Source organism: Acomys minous (assembly GCF_964271855.1).
Source record: "Acomys minous genome assembly, chromosome: 9".
In the NCBI taxonomy this organism is placed as follows: Eukaryota; Metazoa; Chordata; class Mammalia; order Rodentia; family Muridae; genus Acomys; species Acomys minous.
The window spans coordinates 70,231,859-70,249,006 of record NC_140490.1 but is presented as its reverse complement, the minus strand read 5'-3'; the positions used below and the strand labels follow the sequence as shown (position 1 = coordinate 70,249,006).

Below are 17,148 nucleotides of genomic sequence, written 5' to 3'. Positions count from 1 at the left end.
TTTTAATTTTCTTTCTTTCTTTCTGTTTGTTGTTGTTTTGTTTGTTTTTTGGAGACAAGATCTCATTATCTATCCCTGGCTGTCCCGGAACTTGCTTTATAGACCAGATTACCTTCAAACCCTTAATGATCCTCTTACTTCTGTTTCCTGAGGTCTAGGATTATAGGGGTGTTCCACCACATCTGGCAAATTTGGGCTGTCTTAACAATACACTCAAAAGCTGACTTCATATTTTATTATAACTTTTCAGGGCTCTAAACTCTAAATATTTGTATACAGTAATAAAATATTATGGAGCTCAAATGGATAAGATCCATGGTTATGTCAGTCTTTAGAATCTGTAGCAAATTGAGGTCGGTAACAAATATCATTAAGCATTTACTGTTAGCTTTTAAAATGGCAATACAAATAATGACATCAGCAGGCTTTCCTGCCTTTTGGACTCTTTTCAAAGCTCTACAAATCACTGGCAAAGTATTTTGCTGTGGCCAAGAGCCTTTTTTAAACTTCCCTTCAGCTCATTGTTCCTTAAGCTGTAGATGAAGGGATTCAACACAGGGGCTACAACCATAAAAATCACTGATGCAGCTGAGTCTTTTTCAGTTGAATGGTTGGGTGAAGGGCTCATATAGATTCCTGCGATGGCACCATAGAAAAGAATAACCAAGGCAAGGTGGGATCCACAGGTTGAGAAGGCCTTGAGTTTTCCTTCTATAGAAGTAATTCTCATCACAGCGGAGACGATGCGGCCATAAGATGCTAAGATACACACTGACGGCACCACAAATATCAGTCCCACCACAGACACAACCATCAACTGATTGAGACTGGTGTCAGAGCATGAGAGAGGGAGGAGAGAATTGATGTCACAGAAGAAATGGCGGATAATATTTTCAGAGCAGAAATGTAGTCGGGCCATCATGAGGGTATGCAGGAGAGGATTAAAGGTGGCAATGGCCCAAGATAAAGCCACCAGAGAGGTGCAGAGGCATGGGGTCATAATGGTGGAGTAGTGTAAAGGATGGCAGATGGCCACGTAGCGGTCATACGCCATCACAGTGAGAAGGAAATTGTCCATGTTAGCAAACATCATACAGAAGTACATCTGAGCCAGGCATCCAGGGTAGGAGATGGATTGAGACTTGGTTTGGATGTTCAGTAACATCTTGGGGACTGTAGCTGAAGGAAGGCAGAGGTCTACCAAGGACAAATTGGCAAGGAAAAAATACATGGGTGTGTGGAGGTGATTGTTTGAGCCAATGGCTAGCAAGATGAGTAGGTTTCCAAATAGTCCTGTTAAATAGAGACACAGGAAGAGTGCAAAGAGAAGCCCTTGCTCACCTGGCCAACTTGAGAAGCCCAGGAGGAGAAACTCAGAGATGCTGGTTTGGTTTCCCCTTTCCATTGGATGTACCTGTGTGAACTATACAGAAAACAAAGTTTCACTTGGTAAAACATAACTTCCCTTTGTATTGTTTTCCTTAACTATCTACCCAATCTCAGCCCCATTTACCAAATGATCTTGTGGGAAGGATTGTAAACTTTGTGAAAGCAGTCTTGGCAGGCTTTGCCCTTGGACACACCCTGGATACTCCCTGAGATTAACATTGAGATAGACTGGGTGGAGGCATCCTGGGCCTGGAATTCAGGAAGCGGACTGGGGGACTCCACCCGAATTATTGTGTTTCTAATCGACCCTCCATAGGAGGAGAGGACCAGCCCTTGCACGTGAGAGACAGGCAGGCAGTGAGGACAAGAGGAGACAGGAGGTTCGGACCAAGCTCAAGGGCACTTAGATTGGGAAAAGGATCAGCGAAGAGTCCGGACCAGCGCGCAGGCCAGAGACACCTAAGGATCCATCCCGTGAAACAGATACTGGAAGGTTCACTCTTGTTTCCTTTAAATATAATAAAGTATAATAAAGTTTAATTGTTAAGAAACAGAGCCAACATGATCTTTTAGACCATCCTGTCTCTTCTCTATTGCTCTCCACCAACATTCACTGAGCCCTGAGTGTGCCTCTCTGTCTCATCTGTTGTCTTTGTGCCTAGTTTCTTTTGCTCTAATCTTGCGCCATCAGAGTGCTCGATGGGTCTTCATCTCTCTCTGATCAGTAGGCAGAGGCTCTTTTACTGCTTCTTTATTAGTGTACATTAGTTGTACAAAGTACGATGATTCATTATGATATTTCTATTCATATGTAGTTTGCTCATACTCCATTACCCCATCTGGCTTCTGTTTCCCTCCTTCCCCACTCTTGTAAATACCAAATTATTCCCCTTTTATTTTTACAGCCATTTCTTCCTCTAGTTATTTTATATATTCGGCACTGTGTGTGCCTGCCTGAGTATCCGCTGTTGAATCACACCCCTTGGTCTGACAAAGTTAATGGCTCCTTTTGTTAAAGTAGGAACAGACGGTAGAATGTGGGCTTAAGTCAGTGTTGAAACCAGACTCCATCATCTGTGTTGCCCTGTCACTGTGGGCTCCTGTTCCCTGTGGGCCCCTGTCACCTGTGGACCCCATCACCCATGGGCTGCCCGGTCCACTTAGACTTACTGTCTCTGCTCTGGGTTTCTGCAATCAACTTCTGGTCCGCCTTCCTTCCCATAGTCTTTCCCCCTTGGAGCACTGCTTCCACCCTTCCCGTAGGATGATCCTTCAATCTAAAACAAAGATTTGTCCACTTTCCTTCTTAAACTGATTTTCACAGTTATATTTTTTGGTTAGTATATAAGGAAATGGGTCTTTTTATGATGTTTAGATGTTATCATCATTATACTTTGTTCTTATTCACCTCCTCTATGACTTCCTTCATCCCTCTTTCCCTTTCTTGCTGGTCCTCTGCTTTCATCAATTACCAACTTCTGTTCCCTCTCCCTCCCTTTAAACACCCCCTTTCCTCTTATAGTTCAGTTTGTATATAGGAGAAACCATACAATATTTATTTGTCTTTCTAAGTCTGGCTTATTTGTTTAACACGATGACCACTAGCTTTATCTATTTTGCTGTGAACATCATAATTTCATTTTCCTGCACTCAACAAAGCTCTACTGTCTTGTGTAGGAAAAAAAACAAGGACTGACAAACAGGATCATGTGAAAACAAAAAACTTCCGGTGTTTCAAATTCAATTCAATCCAGATTCCTAATTCTGTATCTATCACGGCTCGGTGTTCTTCGTTTTCCTTCCTTGCCTCTCAAGCCTTATATCTTCCTGTGAGCACTTTTTGCTCTTATAACTTTCTGAAACACATTGAAATTGTATCTCTCTATGACTTTTTCCACTTTGGAAATCTACTACCCTATGTAAAACTTTCCTAAATTACAACGCTGTTTTCATATAACTCTATTATCTGGAATACTCTTTTCTCTCCATTCTTTTTATTTGAATCTGATCATGTAAAATGTAAACTTCATATGCATAGAAAAAATTAAACTACTAATACATAGAATAGTATCTAGCATAGGTCTTTAGTATGTTGTTGAATAAATCAATGAATGTTATTTAAGACTCAGGCACCTTTTCTGCTATTACTAGATAGAAGTGTGTTCCCTAGTGTACATCTATGGTGATTGCCTCTCTGGCAATGCACTATAGAGTCAGTTTTTTGGAAAGCATATAAACTAAATCTTATTCACCTTTTAACCACACTAAGTTTTATAAGCACTTTTTAATTTACTAATTGAGTCAGACTAAGATCTTTTCTAGTGGAATGAATTGCATGCCACAGAAGGTAAGTTAAAAACCATAGGAAACTCCTTTGCTGGACAGTCCACGGCCTTGTGTCTGCGGTAGAGGGTTGAAGTCTGTTGGTGAAAACTAAAGAAAATGAAGTGACTCTCCCAGATCACTTGCCGTTGGCTGAATCATGAAGTGGGAATCTGAGTGCAAGAGAGCACTGGGGCTTTGGACTCCAGAGAACACACAGATCAAGGGAGAATTTTGGAGGAGTTCCCAGAAATGATTAGACTATCTTTCCATAGTCTGAAGACTTAACATAGTAGATAAAATTCCAACCTACTGTTTATAAGAGCTCTTATGCTAGAAGACAGATATGATTTCAGGAAACACAGGTAAGATGGAATTATATCACTTGGCAGTTTTTTTCCCATGCAGCACTTAAAATTTCAGTTGAATATACATTCTCTAGCATATGTCAAGAGCATAAAGGATATGATTTTTGTAATAGATTCTCAGGAGACCACAGATGAAGCAAAAGGCAAGCTATGAGCTTTTTAGGAAGCAGAACTAATAAAATATTAACCTCTAAAACCTCTTTTCTTGTGCCTTGTTCCATTTTCACATCACATTGTCCCAAGAGAAATGGCTGCTTTTATCTCTTACTATAATTTCATTTATGGTCCCAGGGAGTTCTCATATGAGCTCCCAGTCCTCTTCCTGGTAACGGAACCTGTTATCTGCCCTATTCTAATCCAGGCTTCTCTTTGCTACTATTCTGCCAGGGCCTGCTTCTGCAATCTCAATGCCAGTGGCATCACTCCTTCCACATACATGGTTGACGGGCAACCTTGTGATCTTTGTTGTCCACAGCACCAGCCTCCGGGATATAGGTTTTAGTATTCTCTGCCTTGAGAATAGCTACTTCCAGCATGTGAATTCTTCAGTTCAACTTAAAAGAGAAAGTTCTAAGAGAATACAACTTCTGTCTTTTCTTTCATTTTTACAAGTCTCTGCTCTGTTGCCTGGGAGACTTTGTGGTAGTCAGGGACTGGCCGGGTGAAGTGGGGTTGGTTCTTGGATAGAGCAAGTACGAATATTTAGGATTTAAACTATGGTCACTCTATGCTGTGTGAACTGTACAAGAGATGACACCTGCTTACTCAGAGGGAGGAAAAAAATAGATTTAGAGAAAAAGAGAATAAAGTTACAGTATGTGCATCATCCATGCCTCATGCCTCAATCTCTCTGTGTGCCATTGACCTTCATGCCATGCTGAACTAAACTCCAATTCCAGTTAGTTCTAAAGACATAGGCTCCTTCATTCAATTATGGTTTAGGTCATACATACTCTTGCTGTTTGCTTAGAAATCTCAACTCCAGATACTCTTTTTCTAGTACTTCCTCCATTTTATTTTCATCCATGCAGATTACTAGAGGTTCTCTTAAGCTCTTAGTATGGTTCTGTCAAAGGACATGTCTAAATAATGAAGCAGGAGTTTGCAGAGCATGCATAAAGGGACTATTCTACAACCATATCCTGCAAGGAATGAAAGTGGCTTCTCAGTAATTTATGGTGCACAAGAAGAGGCAGAACTACGCTGTAGATACTTCTGTTGCATAGTCATATGTGGCCATGTCAAGACATAAAGGGTGGAACAGCAATCACAGTCCATTGAGGGCACCACGCCTTTCACTTTTCCTTAAGAAAGAGTATCTTTTTCTACTACAAGTATAAATCAAGTAAGAGTACACAAAGCCAGCTGAGTAAATTCTACATCAATGCAGGAAATCATAGATCCTTCGCCAAGATGTAAAACACGGTAGTCAGCACCATCCAGCATTCTGCCACGCCACCCATTTTCAACCCTTGCTAATAATCACAGCAACCTTATAATCATGTCTTCATTTGTATTATTGTCACATGTGTATTGGGGTCCTATTATGCAGGCAATGTGTTTTAGTAGATCCAGGAATTGAAGCAAGATTTTTTTCTTTCCATCCATCCTTCCTTTCGTTTCCTCCTTTCCTTCCCTCCCTCCCACCCTCCTCCTTCCCCTTCCTTTTGGAGTTCTGGAGACTGAACTCAGGGCCTCACACATGCTAAGCAAGCTCCCCGACATTAAGATACTATTCTTACAGTCTCTGACAGAATTTCTGGACTTGAAATCTAGTCCATTCTTTGCTACGTCTCTACCGAATCTTGGATTTCATATCTTTAGAGGTAGGCATCCACTATTTGATTAATGAATTCTGTAGGTGGCTCATAGGCCTTACCTACAGTCTCAACTTGTGCTTGTCTTAAAAAATGATGTATTTTCTTCCTGTTTTCCAGGTCTGCTCGCTTCCCATGTTCACTTACCAGGCGCTCATACGACTTGTTTCAGTGAATTAACTTCTAAGTCTCACTTGGAGGTAATGAAAAATACAGAATGCGGGTCTGTTTCCCTTTCCTCAGAATGCTCACAGTTGAGAGAGTTGATAGTGGTTAAGTGGGTCACAAATGGTACAGTGTGAATGACAGTGACCAAAGGAGTTCTCCACATTAAAGCTCACTTGGAGCCCTGTGGGGACCCAATCTTGACGAAGTCCCTGAACTCCAGAAATAATTATTTTACCTCCTTTGTGGTTTTCCACATTGTCACTGTAGGGACAGTACTGCGGAGGATGGTTCTCCAGGGAGATTCAGAGAAAGTATCTAGTGATTGTTTGTGTGCTTCCAAGAAGGTTGTAGCTTGTCTGCGCACTCTCAGGACACACTCAAACAACAACTATCACAACAGCTTGAGGAATTTCTTCTTCAGCAGGGTTGACCTCCTAAATGTAGAGTTCTTGCTCCATGACTGAAGCAGTCTATCAGCATTATCTTCCTTCGGTTCACAAGTTCCTAAACTCTCAATTGTGCCTGACATTCAAGGACCAATTTTGTGACAGAGGAGATGAGGACATGCATATGTGGCTAGGATTCATGTATTTTTATCATATATTCTATTCCTCACTACTGGCACTAATGCGATAGTGGAATGAGCTTTTATAGGCTCAGTGCCTAGATTTTCCTTGGGCTAATACCAATGGTTTTGGAAATGTTCTGTTCCAGGATTCTGGATACACACGGGGAAGACGGCCAGTTTGTCTGGTGCTTCCCTGCTACTGCTATTCTTATAATGCACAGCTCTAACTGTCAAAAGGTCTACACCAACAAGTGGTTTTCTGTATAACAAATCTCTGGAAAACTAAATGGCTTAACACCAGTCATTTATATAGTGTGCAATTAGGTACATCAGAAATCTGCTATACAAAGTTGAGTAGTTCTGCCTTTTATTTCATTTGTATGACTTAGGTACAGGGTCAGCTTGGGGTCACTGGCGTTGGATGGTTTATGTCTGCTTGATATTATCCCCTGTCTTCTAGTAGAATAACCTGGGCATCTTCATATGATGAAAGAGGAGGGAGAGAAGGAGGGACAGAGGGAGGGAGGGGGGAGGGAGGATGGGAGGACGGAGAGGGAGAGGGAGGTAGAGAGAGGGGGGGGGAGGGAAGAGGGCGGAGAGAGTATATGTGTTTCAATAACTCCTGCAGAGAACTTCTCTAGTTACCTAAATGTCTCCCTCTAGGCTTTACTTTTTAATAGCTAATGGCTAAGTTTTTAGTATACAGGCTATTTATTTAAACCTTGAGAATCAAACAATGTATTTTTTAGAGATAAGATCTCTTGTAGTCCAGGCTGATGCTGGACTCACTATGTAGCTGGGGATGCCTTTGAACTCCTGTTCCTCTTGCTTCCACATTCTGAGTAATGGAATTATGGTTCTGCCCCTCCTTCCTAGTTTATGCAGTGCTTCATGCATGCTAGGTACATACTTTATCAACTGAGCAACAATGCTTACTTTCACATATACATAGTATCGATGTATATACACATAGCATACGTATTATACATGCTGATGTATATGTGTAATGAATTATAGCAATGATACAAGGGACAGCAAAGAGGAATTAGGACTATTTTGTTATTATTAGATACTTGTATAGCTGTGAAGCAGTTTTATAAAAACACATGTAGATGAGTAATGCAAACTTTAGGGAAGCTGATTAAGATTATAAACTATTTCAACCATAAAGTTTATTATTGAAATCCAGTGTCATGATATAAAAATGTGTAATTAAAAAATATAAGGAAAAATGAAAGTGGAAAACAAATACAATAACAAAGGACCAGGGCCGCGAGGACAAAACATTAGCAAATATGATAGATACTCATCCAACTATGTGGATAATAACCTTAAACCTCAATGAAAATACCAAGGTTGCCAGGGTGGCTCAAAAGATTAGGCTCAACTATATTATCTATAAATATTCCACACTGATTATGAATTCAAGCATAGAAGCACATAGTTCTAGTGACTATATTGATTTCAGATAGAGAAGATTTCAAAGCATAAAAATTACCAGCAATAATGAGGAATGTGGTGAAATACCCAAGGAGACCTAACTATCTTTGGAGTGCACACACCTGACAACAAGGTTTTAAAATATACAAGGCAAGCAGTGATCAAACCATAAGATGAAATTGGTGAATCCACTATTATCGTCAGGTAATTCATTATCTTTACTGCTGATGGTATTAAGGTCCTCCAGGTGAATAGAGCCAACAGAATACATAGATAGTTATGAGGGGAATTGATTAAACTGACTCATAGGATTAGAGGCTGGGAAGACTACCTGAAAGGGGGGAGAGAGAGCTGCTAGAGACTGAAAGGGACCCATGATACAATCCCAACTTGAAGAGGAAGATCTGGAAGACCCAAAGAGGTTTTGTTCAGAGGCTGAAGATGCTGGACTCAGATATCCATGGAGCCTGTAGCAGCACTTTATAAAAGCGTAGCAGCTAAAGGGCCAAGTGTGCTTGACTGTGAAGTCTTCCCTTCTGTTTCATTGACTCACCCAGACCCCTAGCCTATTGGACAATGCTAACCATATGAGAGTGCATCTTTACTGGCTGATATGTCAATCTTCTCTGAAAGTACCCTTACTAACATACCCTGGAGTTTTCTCTACCTATTTTCTAGGTGTCTTTCCATACAATCAAGCTGACAACCAAGATTAATCACAATACTTGCTATCATGGCAGACAGTTCTAGAAGGCAGTTCTAGTTAGTTGAAAGCTAAATTCCACAGCATTGTCAATTGACTGCATCAAGGGCTAAAGGCTACTTTATCTAAGAATATGAGACTAGGCATTCTGTCAAATTTCATATGGGACAGCCATGGAGATAGTTCATACCCTCAACTATAAACATACTTTCATAAAGTAAAGAAATAGAAGTAGTATAATGTGAATTCTGAAATCATACTCAGACAAGTGTAAACTGGAACCTAATTTAAACAAATAACTGAAGGAGCCCCACATGGCTATAGATTAAACAGGAGCTATAGTTACAGTTGCGGGAGCTGTCTGACACGCTTGCTGGGAACTGAATCCTGGTCCTCTGGGAGAGCAGCTAAAGGTCGTGACGATTGAGTGATCTCTCTAGTTCTAATCTGTACTTCCTAACAACATCCATGCTACACAAGAAATGTGAAGAGAAAGTTGAAATGCAACTGAGCTAAGCGAAGAGATAATTTATTGAAATTTCTGAGATGCCATGAAAGCAGTGCATATAGGGAAAAATACGGATGCATCACTAGAAGAGAAAAAGGACCTAAAACCAACAGGGTAAAGTTTTACCTTAGAAGACTAGAAAAAGAAAAGCAACTGAAATCCAAAGTCAGCACAAAACAAAGAAGCAAATCAATTTAGAGTAGAAAGAAATGAAATTGAAAACAGAAAAAAACATTAATGGAGACCATCGATAAAAACCTTTCTCAATGCTTCTAAATGATGAAGATAAGATGCTTTCCTTTTGTAAAACAGAAATGGAGATGCCAGGAGTAAAACTTCCTGTTATGATATGAAGAAGTGCAACACCTTATACACTAGCTGCAGCGGGAAATGGGACAGTCATCAGAAAGGTATCACACAGTGGGACACAGTCAGCCGGAAGCTAACCAACACTAGGGTAAAAACAGAACCTGAACATGCACTGCAATTTCGGGTTCTGTTGTTATTCCTCAGGCTTCTTACTTGTCTTGTCCTCTGATTCACACGACTTCAAATGTTGCCAGTTGTCTTTCTGTGTATGTTTGTGAGCATGTGTGTGCTTGTGTGTGGAGGTCGGATGGTAAAGTCAGGATGTCTTCTTCAGCTATTTCTCCACCTTATCTGTTTGTTTCTTTCTTCCTTCCTTCTTTCCTTTATAGACAAGGTTTCTTCATAAACCTGGAACTTGTCATTTTGGCTGCACTGGTCAGTAAGACCCTGGGATTCTGTTTCCATCCTACAAAGCTGGAATCATAAACGGACAATTTCTGTGGCCGCCATGCTAATGTGAAGCACGGCCCTGGGAAAACCAGCTTAGTTCCCCATGCTTTTAGTGCAAGCCATCTCCCGAGATACAAATGCCATAATAGAAGAAACTGTAATAAAGAGACAAGACTCGTTCCCCCAGCGAGTCTCTATTCCATAGACACAATACAATTCAGTTTTCTTTTTTTTGCAGAGCTTTTACTCAAGACCTGAGCTTCCCATGTATCTCCAGATCTCAGCAAATGTCCATATACATTGGCTATGTGTTTAAGAACACTTAAGTGTTTAATTTGTCATGCTAACCTTACTGGTGCTGTGCTGACTTCTACTCTCATGATGAGGACAGTCTGTCTGGACCAACCCTGGTATTCAACTTACATTCATTCAGGTTGCTTTCTGTCATTTTAGGTTTTATAGTCTGAGGGTATGAATGGAAAAGATGTGGAAACAAACAATCCATAGGTTTTCAGTTTGGTGCTATTATCAGTAGTGACGACATCTCTCTGTGTCTCATGGTGTCCTGCTTGGCATGAGACATAACCTTTGTTTGTCATTGCTGTAGTTCAGGTAAGCATGGCAGACAGACAGACATGGTGCTGGGGAAGGAGCTGGGAGTTCTATATCTTGATCCAAAGGCAGCAAAAGGACACTGTGTCACTGAGTGTAGCTTGAGCATATAGAAGGCCTCAAAGCCCGCCTCCACAGTGACACGTTTCCTCCAACAAGGCCACACCCACTCCAATAAGGCCACTTAATACTATCACTCCCTATGGGCCAAGCATTCAAACACATGAGTCTATGGGGGCCAAACATATTCAAACCACCACAAGCGGATACACTCTGTGTGTTACCAACCCCTTGATCACTTACTAGCTCCATTGGTTATGGCATGGACTGACATAATACGGTAGTACTTGTCTTTAACCTACCCCTATTTTATTTACCAATTGTCTCAAAGTTCAAGAGTACTCAAATGACATTGTGAAAGAGAGACTTGCTAAAGATAAGTTATAAAATACAGTCCTTAAGTGAGAAGCTGAATGTAGGCGTCAACCTTTTCCAAACCTACTTTATTCGAGGTTCTTTAATGCTTATACCTCCCTTCCAACCCACCTACCCTAGATAGGCAAGAAACAAGGTTAATGGGAACAGGAGAAGTAGACCATTTTGGACTCAGTTCCTGGGAGCGATTCCCCTCTCGTAGTCAGCAGGATGTCAGCAGACCAGCAATTCAACCAAAGTTGCTGCTGGAGCCTGGAACAGCAGCTGGAACCCGGACCCCTGAAGTGTTCTCTGGAGCGGTTCTCTCTAAGAGTGTCTCGAAGTAGAGTGATGAACAGGCACACAATACAAAGACCCCAAAAGCCCCACCTCCTGTTTTGGGCTCATATATATATATCTCCTCTCAGAATCTGTACTAAGATGTGTTTCAGCTGGCAACAACCAAGCCCCCACAGGAGGTGGTTTAGTCTTCTAGTGGATAAACATCACCTGTTCTCTCACAAGTCTGTTCCCCCATCCCACACTTCGGATAAAAACAGAAACATGTTTACATCTACTACAGCTGACAGTTATGGTCTTAATAAAAAAAAAAAACTGTATGGTGAGGTTCTACAATAAAAATCAATTTTAATCAGGTGAAACTATGAAGAAGTTTTGTTTTTGTTTTACTGTTACACCCCAGATTGAAAAAATATATAGCTGTATTATGTGTGTTAAGTAATGAGCTGAAATTGAAAGACAGGTTTGTGGGTAGAAGGAAAGACAGGATTGTCATGTTTACAACAACACTGTAATGCTCCAAAGCACTAGTGTAATGACAGCAAAAGATCCCCAAACTAAGTAAGCTTTTACTTACTGTGACAGATGGTATCATAGAGTCAAGAATAAGTCCGAACCGAAAAATATAGATTTTTACCAGAGAGACCATTTCAGGGGATGAAGAAATTGATTGAGAAAGGGTACCACCCACAACAGAGTAAAGACTTCAGCTGTCGCACAACTGGACAGTTCTGGAAAAGATGTTTAATTGCATTGGAGGGAGTTTCTGTGGACTGTGTATTCAGATGCTGATTTTTGTGTTCTGCGATCTGGCTACAGTCCAGATGTGGACGTTGTCACGCTCATTGAAGAGTCTTCTGTATCAACGGTGTGTAAACACTGCTCCACAATTTTCTTGAGTTGATTAATAGAGAAGCTTATGAGCCGATGGTCAGAGGAGAGAGCAGCTAGGACTTTTGTTCCTAGTCTGAGCACAGAGAGTTACAGCAGAAGGCAGAGCAAGTGAAAGGGCACGTGGGTGCGAGGTAGCCAGACTAGCATAGTTGTGCGAGAATAGATGAATATCTGCCCAGTTATAGAACTTAAAGCTTGTTGAATAAATCTGTTAGGTCTCCATGCCATTATCTGGGATCTAGGGTGGGTAGCAGGATAGGCCCTTAAGACCATCATTCAACATAATGCACCATATAGATGTAAAGAAAGTACAAGACAGGAGACAGGGAGGGACAGGTTTGCTCTGATATTATGTGTCTGTGCTGCACATAGGGTGATGTTATATAGGATGATGACACACATGCTCCAGGACACATATACAGAGCAAAGACTCTCAGAAATAAAATTTCTGGCCAGATGTGGTAGCAACACCTTTATTTCTAGCACTTAGGGGTCAGAGGCAGAAGAATCTCTGTGGTGTACATAGCGAGTTCCAGGCCAGCCAGGGCTTCAGAGTGACACCTTGTCTCAAAAACAAGCAGAGAAGCAGACAGACAACTACACCATGACAACAAAAAATAAGGAAGGAAATAAAAACTCTGTGTTGTGCCTACAGAACCAGACAGTGTAGATGGCAGAAGCCTCTCTATGGAAAAGCTTTATCCCAGGAATGAAAAAAAAAAAAGTGGAGGTGATAGGTTTGGAATTTAAAGTGATGCTAATAATAGATGAGTCATTGAAAAGGTCAAAGTTATACTTTTCATCAAAACACAGCCATTGCTTCAGGCTCTATCTATGAATTAACATCCACCAAGGGCCTTACAATGTGTCTCCATAAATTAAAAAAATGTTGTATGAAATTTTTGTATCATAAACCAATATGTTTTTCAATGAAACTAGTTGTTAAGAATTAAAAAAAAACAATAAAATGTCATTAAAAGAAAAAAGTCTTTTGTATCATACAATAAGAAAAATCAGAAGTCACTAAATGTTATCTATTACAAAGACAAAAATCACTACAGAACTCGCTCAACAATTTGCTAATTGATTTTAATTGATACAAAGGAATCTTCGTTCCATAATTTAATTAATGTAATAATATCAAACCTTCAAAGTTGCTGTTATAATAAGAAATAGTCAAGAAAAATATTTATAAACACAGTTTTCAAAAGGGTTTGATTGTGTTTTTTTAACTTTACTTTTATAAATCTGTTTCAGTATATACTACTGTACTTATATAAGTAAAATGTTTAAATACTTTAGAATCATTGATTAATTAAAATATTTTTAGATTTTTAATAAATATTGATTTTGTGAAAATATTCATTCACATAGAGACATACAAACACAAACACTAAATATTGTTTGAAGAAATTATATAGTCAATTCATGGCAATTAAAATAGTACAATTTTAGTTTAAAAATGATAACATTTCACTCTAATTTTTGTTTCAGGATTTACCAACTGGATTGCATTTTTTAAAAGATAGGATTACTATGAATCCTTGACCAGCTTGATACTCACTCTACAGGCAAAGGATGGCTTTGAACTTTTTTTTTTCTGGTGCTGGGATCACAGTCATGACAGACTGCATTTTTGGAAAAAAGATCCACATGATTATACAGAAATTATATATACTTATAATTTGTTTATTCCAGGTGGCAGTCTGTGACATATCTAATTTATGTTACCTTATCTTAATTATATCTCTCCATAAGGCAACTCCATAGTGACAAGACTTCTCTCTGATTTGATCGCCGATTAGGAATTCATCTATCAACCCAATTGAGTTCCCAAAACAGTGCTTGGTACATAGAGGATTCATGAGTATTTATTAGCTTAACTTAAAACCAGTTTCTAGATACACAGAAGTCTCCTGAAGCCTAAGTATTTACGACGGCAGCCTTGCCTTAACTCTTTCTTGACTCTGTACTTCCTGTCATTCTTCTCAGGGCACTTTTGACTTCCTTGTTCCTCAGCGTGTAAATCAGGGGATTCAACAGAGGAGTCACGAGCGTATAGAAAAGCGCAATGCTTTTGTTCACATCCTGGGAGTAACTGGAGGGAGGCTGGAGGTACATGGAGATGAGTGTTCCGAAGAAGATAGTTACTACCAGAAGGTGAGAGCCGCAGGTTCCAAAGGCCTTCCGCCTCCCCTGGGCTGACTTTATCTTCAGAACTGCATGAGTAATGTGGCCATAGGACACTAATATGAGGGAGAGGGGTACCACCAAGAAAAAGACGCTGACAGCGAAGAGTTCAGCCTCATTGATGAAGGTGTTAGTGCAGGCTAGTTTCAGCATCACCGGAACTTCACAGAAGAAATGGTCCAGTTGGTTTCTGCCACAGAGGGGAAGGGTCATGGTCAGTGCTGTCTGTATCACGGAATTGCCAAACCCCGTGAGCCAGGCAGTTACAACTAGCTGTAAGCAAAGCTGCGGGTGCATGATCACCAGGTAGTGCAGTGGGCGGCAGACGGCGGCGTAGCGATCGTAAGCCATCACAGACAAGAGCACACACTCCACTCCCCCAAGTCCCAGGGCGATGAAGAGTTGAGTCACACAGCCACCGTAAGTGATGGTCTTGTCCTTCCCCTTGAAGTTGAACAGTGTCTGAGGGACAGTGCAAGTGGTCAGACAAAGATCCATAAAAGAGAGATTAGAAAGGAAGAAATACATGGGGGTACGGAGGTGAAGATCCACTACCGACAGCAGTATGATGGTACTGTTGCCTAGGAAGCTCAGGAAATAGATGATCAGGATGGCCACGAAGAGAGCTGTTTCCAGCTGAGGCCTGTTGGAGAAGCCCAGAAGAATGAACCCAGAAAAGATGCTGCCGTTAGCTCTGTCCATTGCAGTCGGCCTGTGGGAAGCAAGAGAGCCAGCTCTCATCTGGAGGTTATTCTGTCTTCTACTCCTGAACAAATGCTGCCTAGTTGGGAAACTCGTCACGTTACTGCTCGCCAGAAGCTGCTTGCTATGTTGCTGTTTTCCACAGCAGCAGCAGCAGCAGCAGCAGCAGCAGCAGCAGCAGCAGCAGCAGTAGTAGCAGCATGTTCTACATGTTTTCTTGTGCGTTCATTGCTACCTCTGCTGAGAACGTGAGTGTGTTAAGCTCTAACAGGCTCAGCTCCTTATCTGGGTCAAGTCACCTAATAAATGGCAGAGGAAGGGTCTATTCTGAATTTACAGTATGGTCTCATGACTGGCAAGGGCCTGCAATTTTTTTTGTGTGTGTGTGGTTGGATGGACTTTAAAGAGCTTTGCGTTGAGTGTCTCAAAATTAAATCAAACTTTCCTCAATACGATACAAATCTGCTTTTGTTTTAATTTTGTCTTAGGTCTCACCGGAGACCTGAAATATTTTAGAATGGGGTTTCTAGTTCTTTTCTGCCCAAAGAAAACATTTGTTCTTTGGAAATAGATGGAAAAGATGGCATTTGGCAATCTATGGCAGAGCAATGCATTTTAATCCATATGCAAATGAACAAGGACAGGTCCCATAATCTAGAATAATTTTAACAATTGGAAAGCCATTACTGCAAGTAGATTTAGGTATCAGGGTACCAAGCTTGGTTCCTCATTAGTGCCATCCATCCAATGAAGAGCTGGGGACTGGCCAATGCTTGTTCTTTTCTCTCACGTTATAATTAAAAAAAAATTACTCGGAACGTTAATATCAGCTTCATAAAAGAACCATCTTCTCTATTTAGGTAACTGCTCCCGAAGCCCTCAATGCATTTCATCCTCTATAGACGTCCCATGATTCAAATTAATACTACATAGTACCAGGGCCTCCAGCACTCTGAACAGTTCTACCCCTGAGCTCCATCTCCAGCCCTAACAGCAGCACGACTATTACCTACAAACAGGTCTGGGCAGCAGCAGAGGAGAGAGATGAATTAGAACAAAATACAATGCCATATATGTATGAAGATGCCACAAAGAAACCAATTGCTTTTCATGACAATTTAAAAAGTTAAAAATGCCTTCAATATAACATAGCATGAAAATAAAAAGAAATGGATCTGGGTAAATTTCTTGAGCAAATTAAAAAAAAAAAAAGCTTAATTGGATGCAGAGTTGATGGCCAAGCTCTGCCAAGACAGGGTAAGCAAGTCCTCAATAGTTCCTGCCTCACAAATATGTCTGTCAGATAAATTGGGCCAGAAGGCTGAAGATGATGCTCCAATGTTAGAGAGAGAGTTGTGGGTGACTCTTCAGGCAGCAAACTGTCTCTGCCATTTTCTCATTTGGAAAGCTACTAACCTGCACTCCCAGCATACTCAGGTAATCAAGTTTATTCCTTCTTAAGTCTCTGATAAGGTTGAAGATCAGATAGTTTAGTTCTACAATTAAGATTAGTTGTTTAGAGGTTAGGATGTTTTTAGGTCTAGATAGATGTTTTAAGTTGATAATGATGAGATATGATAGATACTGATTTACATTCAGAATTTTAGATGCACCAAGATAGGAAAGATGTTTCCTTCAAGGCTGCCAAATACAAATAGCCAAAACACTAAGAATGTAACATGTATATAATTCCAGATTGTGTCATGGTTCATCTTGCTATAAGTAGTTTATTGTATATATGTGTAATAACATAAATGTGTATGTAAAAAATAAAAAATATATTTTTAAAAATCTGGAAATAAAACTATTAGCTCTAAAGTGGCCATAGGCTGGCTCGGCATGGTAGTCCATGCACCTAATCGGAGGGTAGAAGGGTTAGTTTTTCAAAGCCGTCTCCAGTTGCATGGAACGGCCAAGGATGAGTGGTGCTAGATAAGGCTGTGTCTTTAGAAATGGCCATAGATTATTGGTAACTAATTTAACATTACTGAAAG

General features: G+C 40.5%; 2 protein-coding genes and 1 long non-coding RNA gene across 3 annotated transcripts; 1 reads left to right on the top strand and 2 right to left on the bottom strand.

Annotated features, from left to right (window-relative positions):
* Positions 1-463: 463 nt before the first annotated feature.
* LOC311604717 (putative olfactory receptor 1F12P) lies at positions 464-1,411 on the bottom strand (the record flags this gene model as incomplete). Its single annotated transcript, XM_084794784.1, has 1 exon — positions 464-1,411. The coding sequence occupies exon 1, from the start codon at positions 1,403-1,405 to the stop codon at positions 464-466; it is 942 nt and encodes a 313-aa protein (XP_084650910.1). The 5' UTR covers positions 1,406-1,411.
* A 3,986-nt stretch (positions 1,412-5,397) lies between these two features.
* Positions 5,398-11,724, top strand: LOC311604720. The gene is made up of 2 exons (XR_014781622.1): positions 5,398-6,096; positions 9,982-11,724. It is a non-coding gene; the product is annotated as an uncharacterized lncRNA (long non-coding RNA).
* A 2,463-nt stretch (positions 11,725-14,187) lies between these two features.
* Positions 14,188-15,318, bottom strand: LOC311604709 (putative olfactory receptor 2B8). Its single transcript, XM_084794778.1, has one exon. The coding sequence runs from the start codon at positions 15,191-15,193 to the stop codon at positions 14,213-14,215; it is 981 nt and encodes a 326-aa protein (XP_084650904.1). The 5' UTR covers positions 15,194-15,318; the 3' UTR covers positions 14,188-14,212.
* Positions 15,319-17,148: the final 1,830 nt, after the last annotated feature.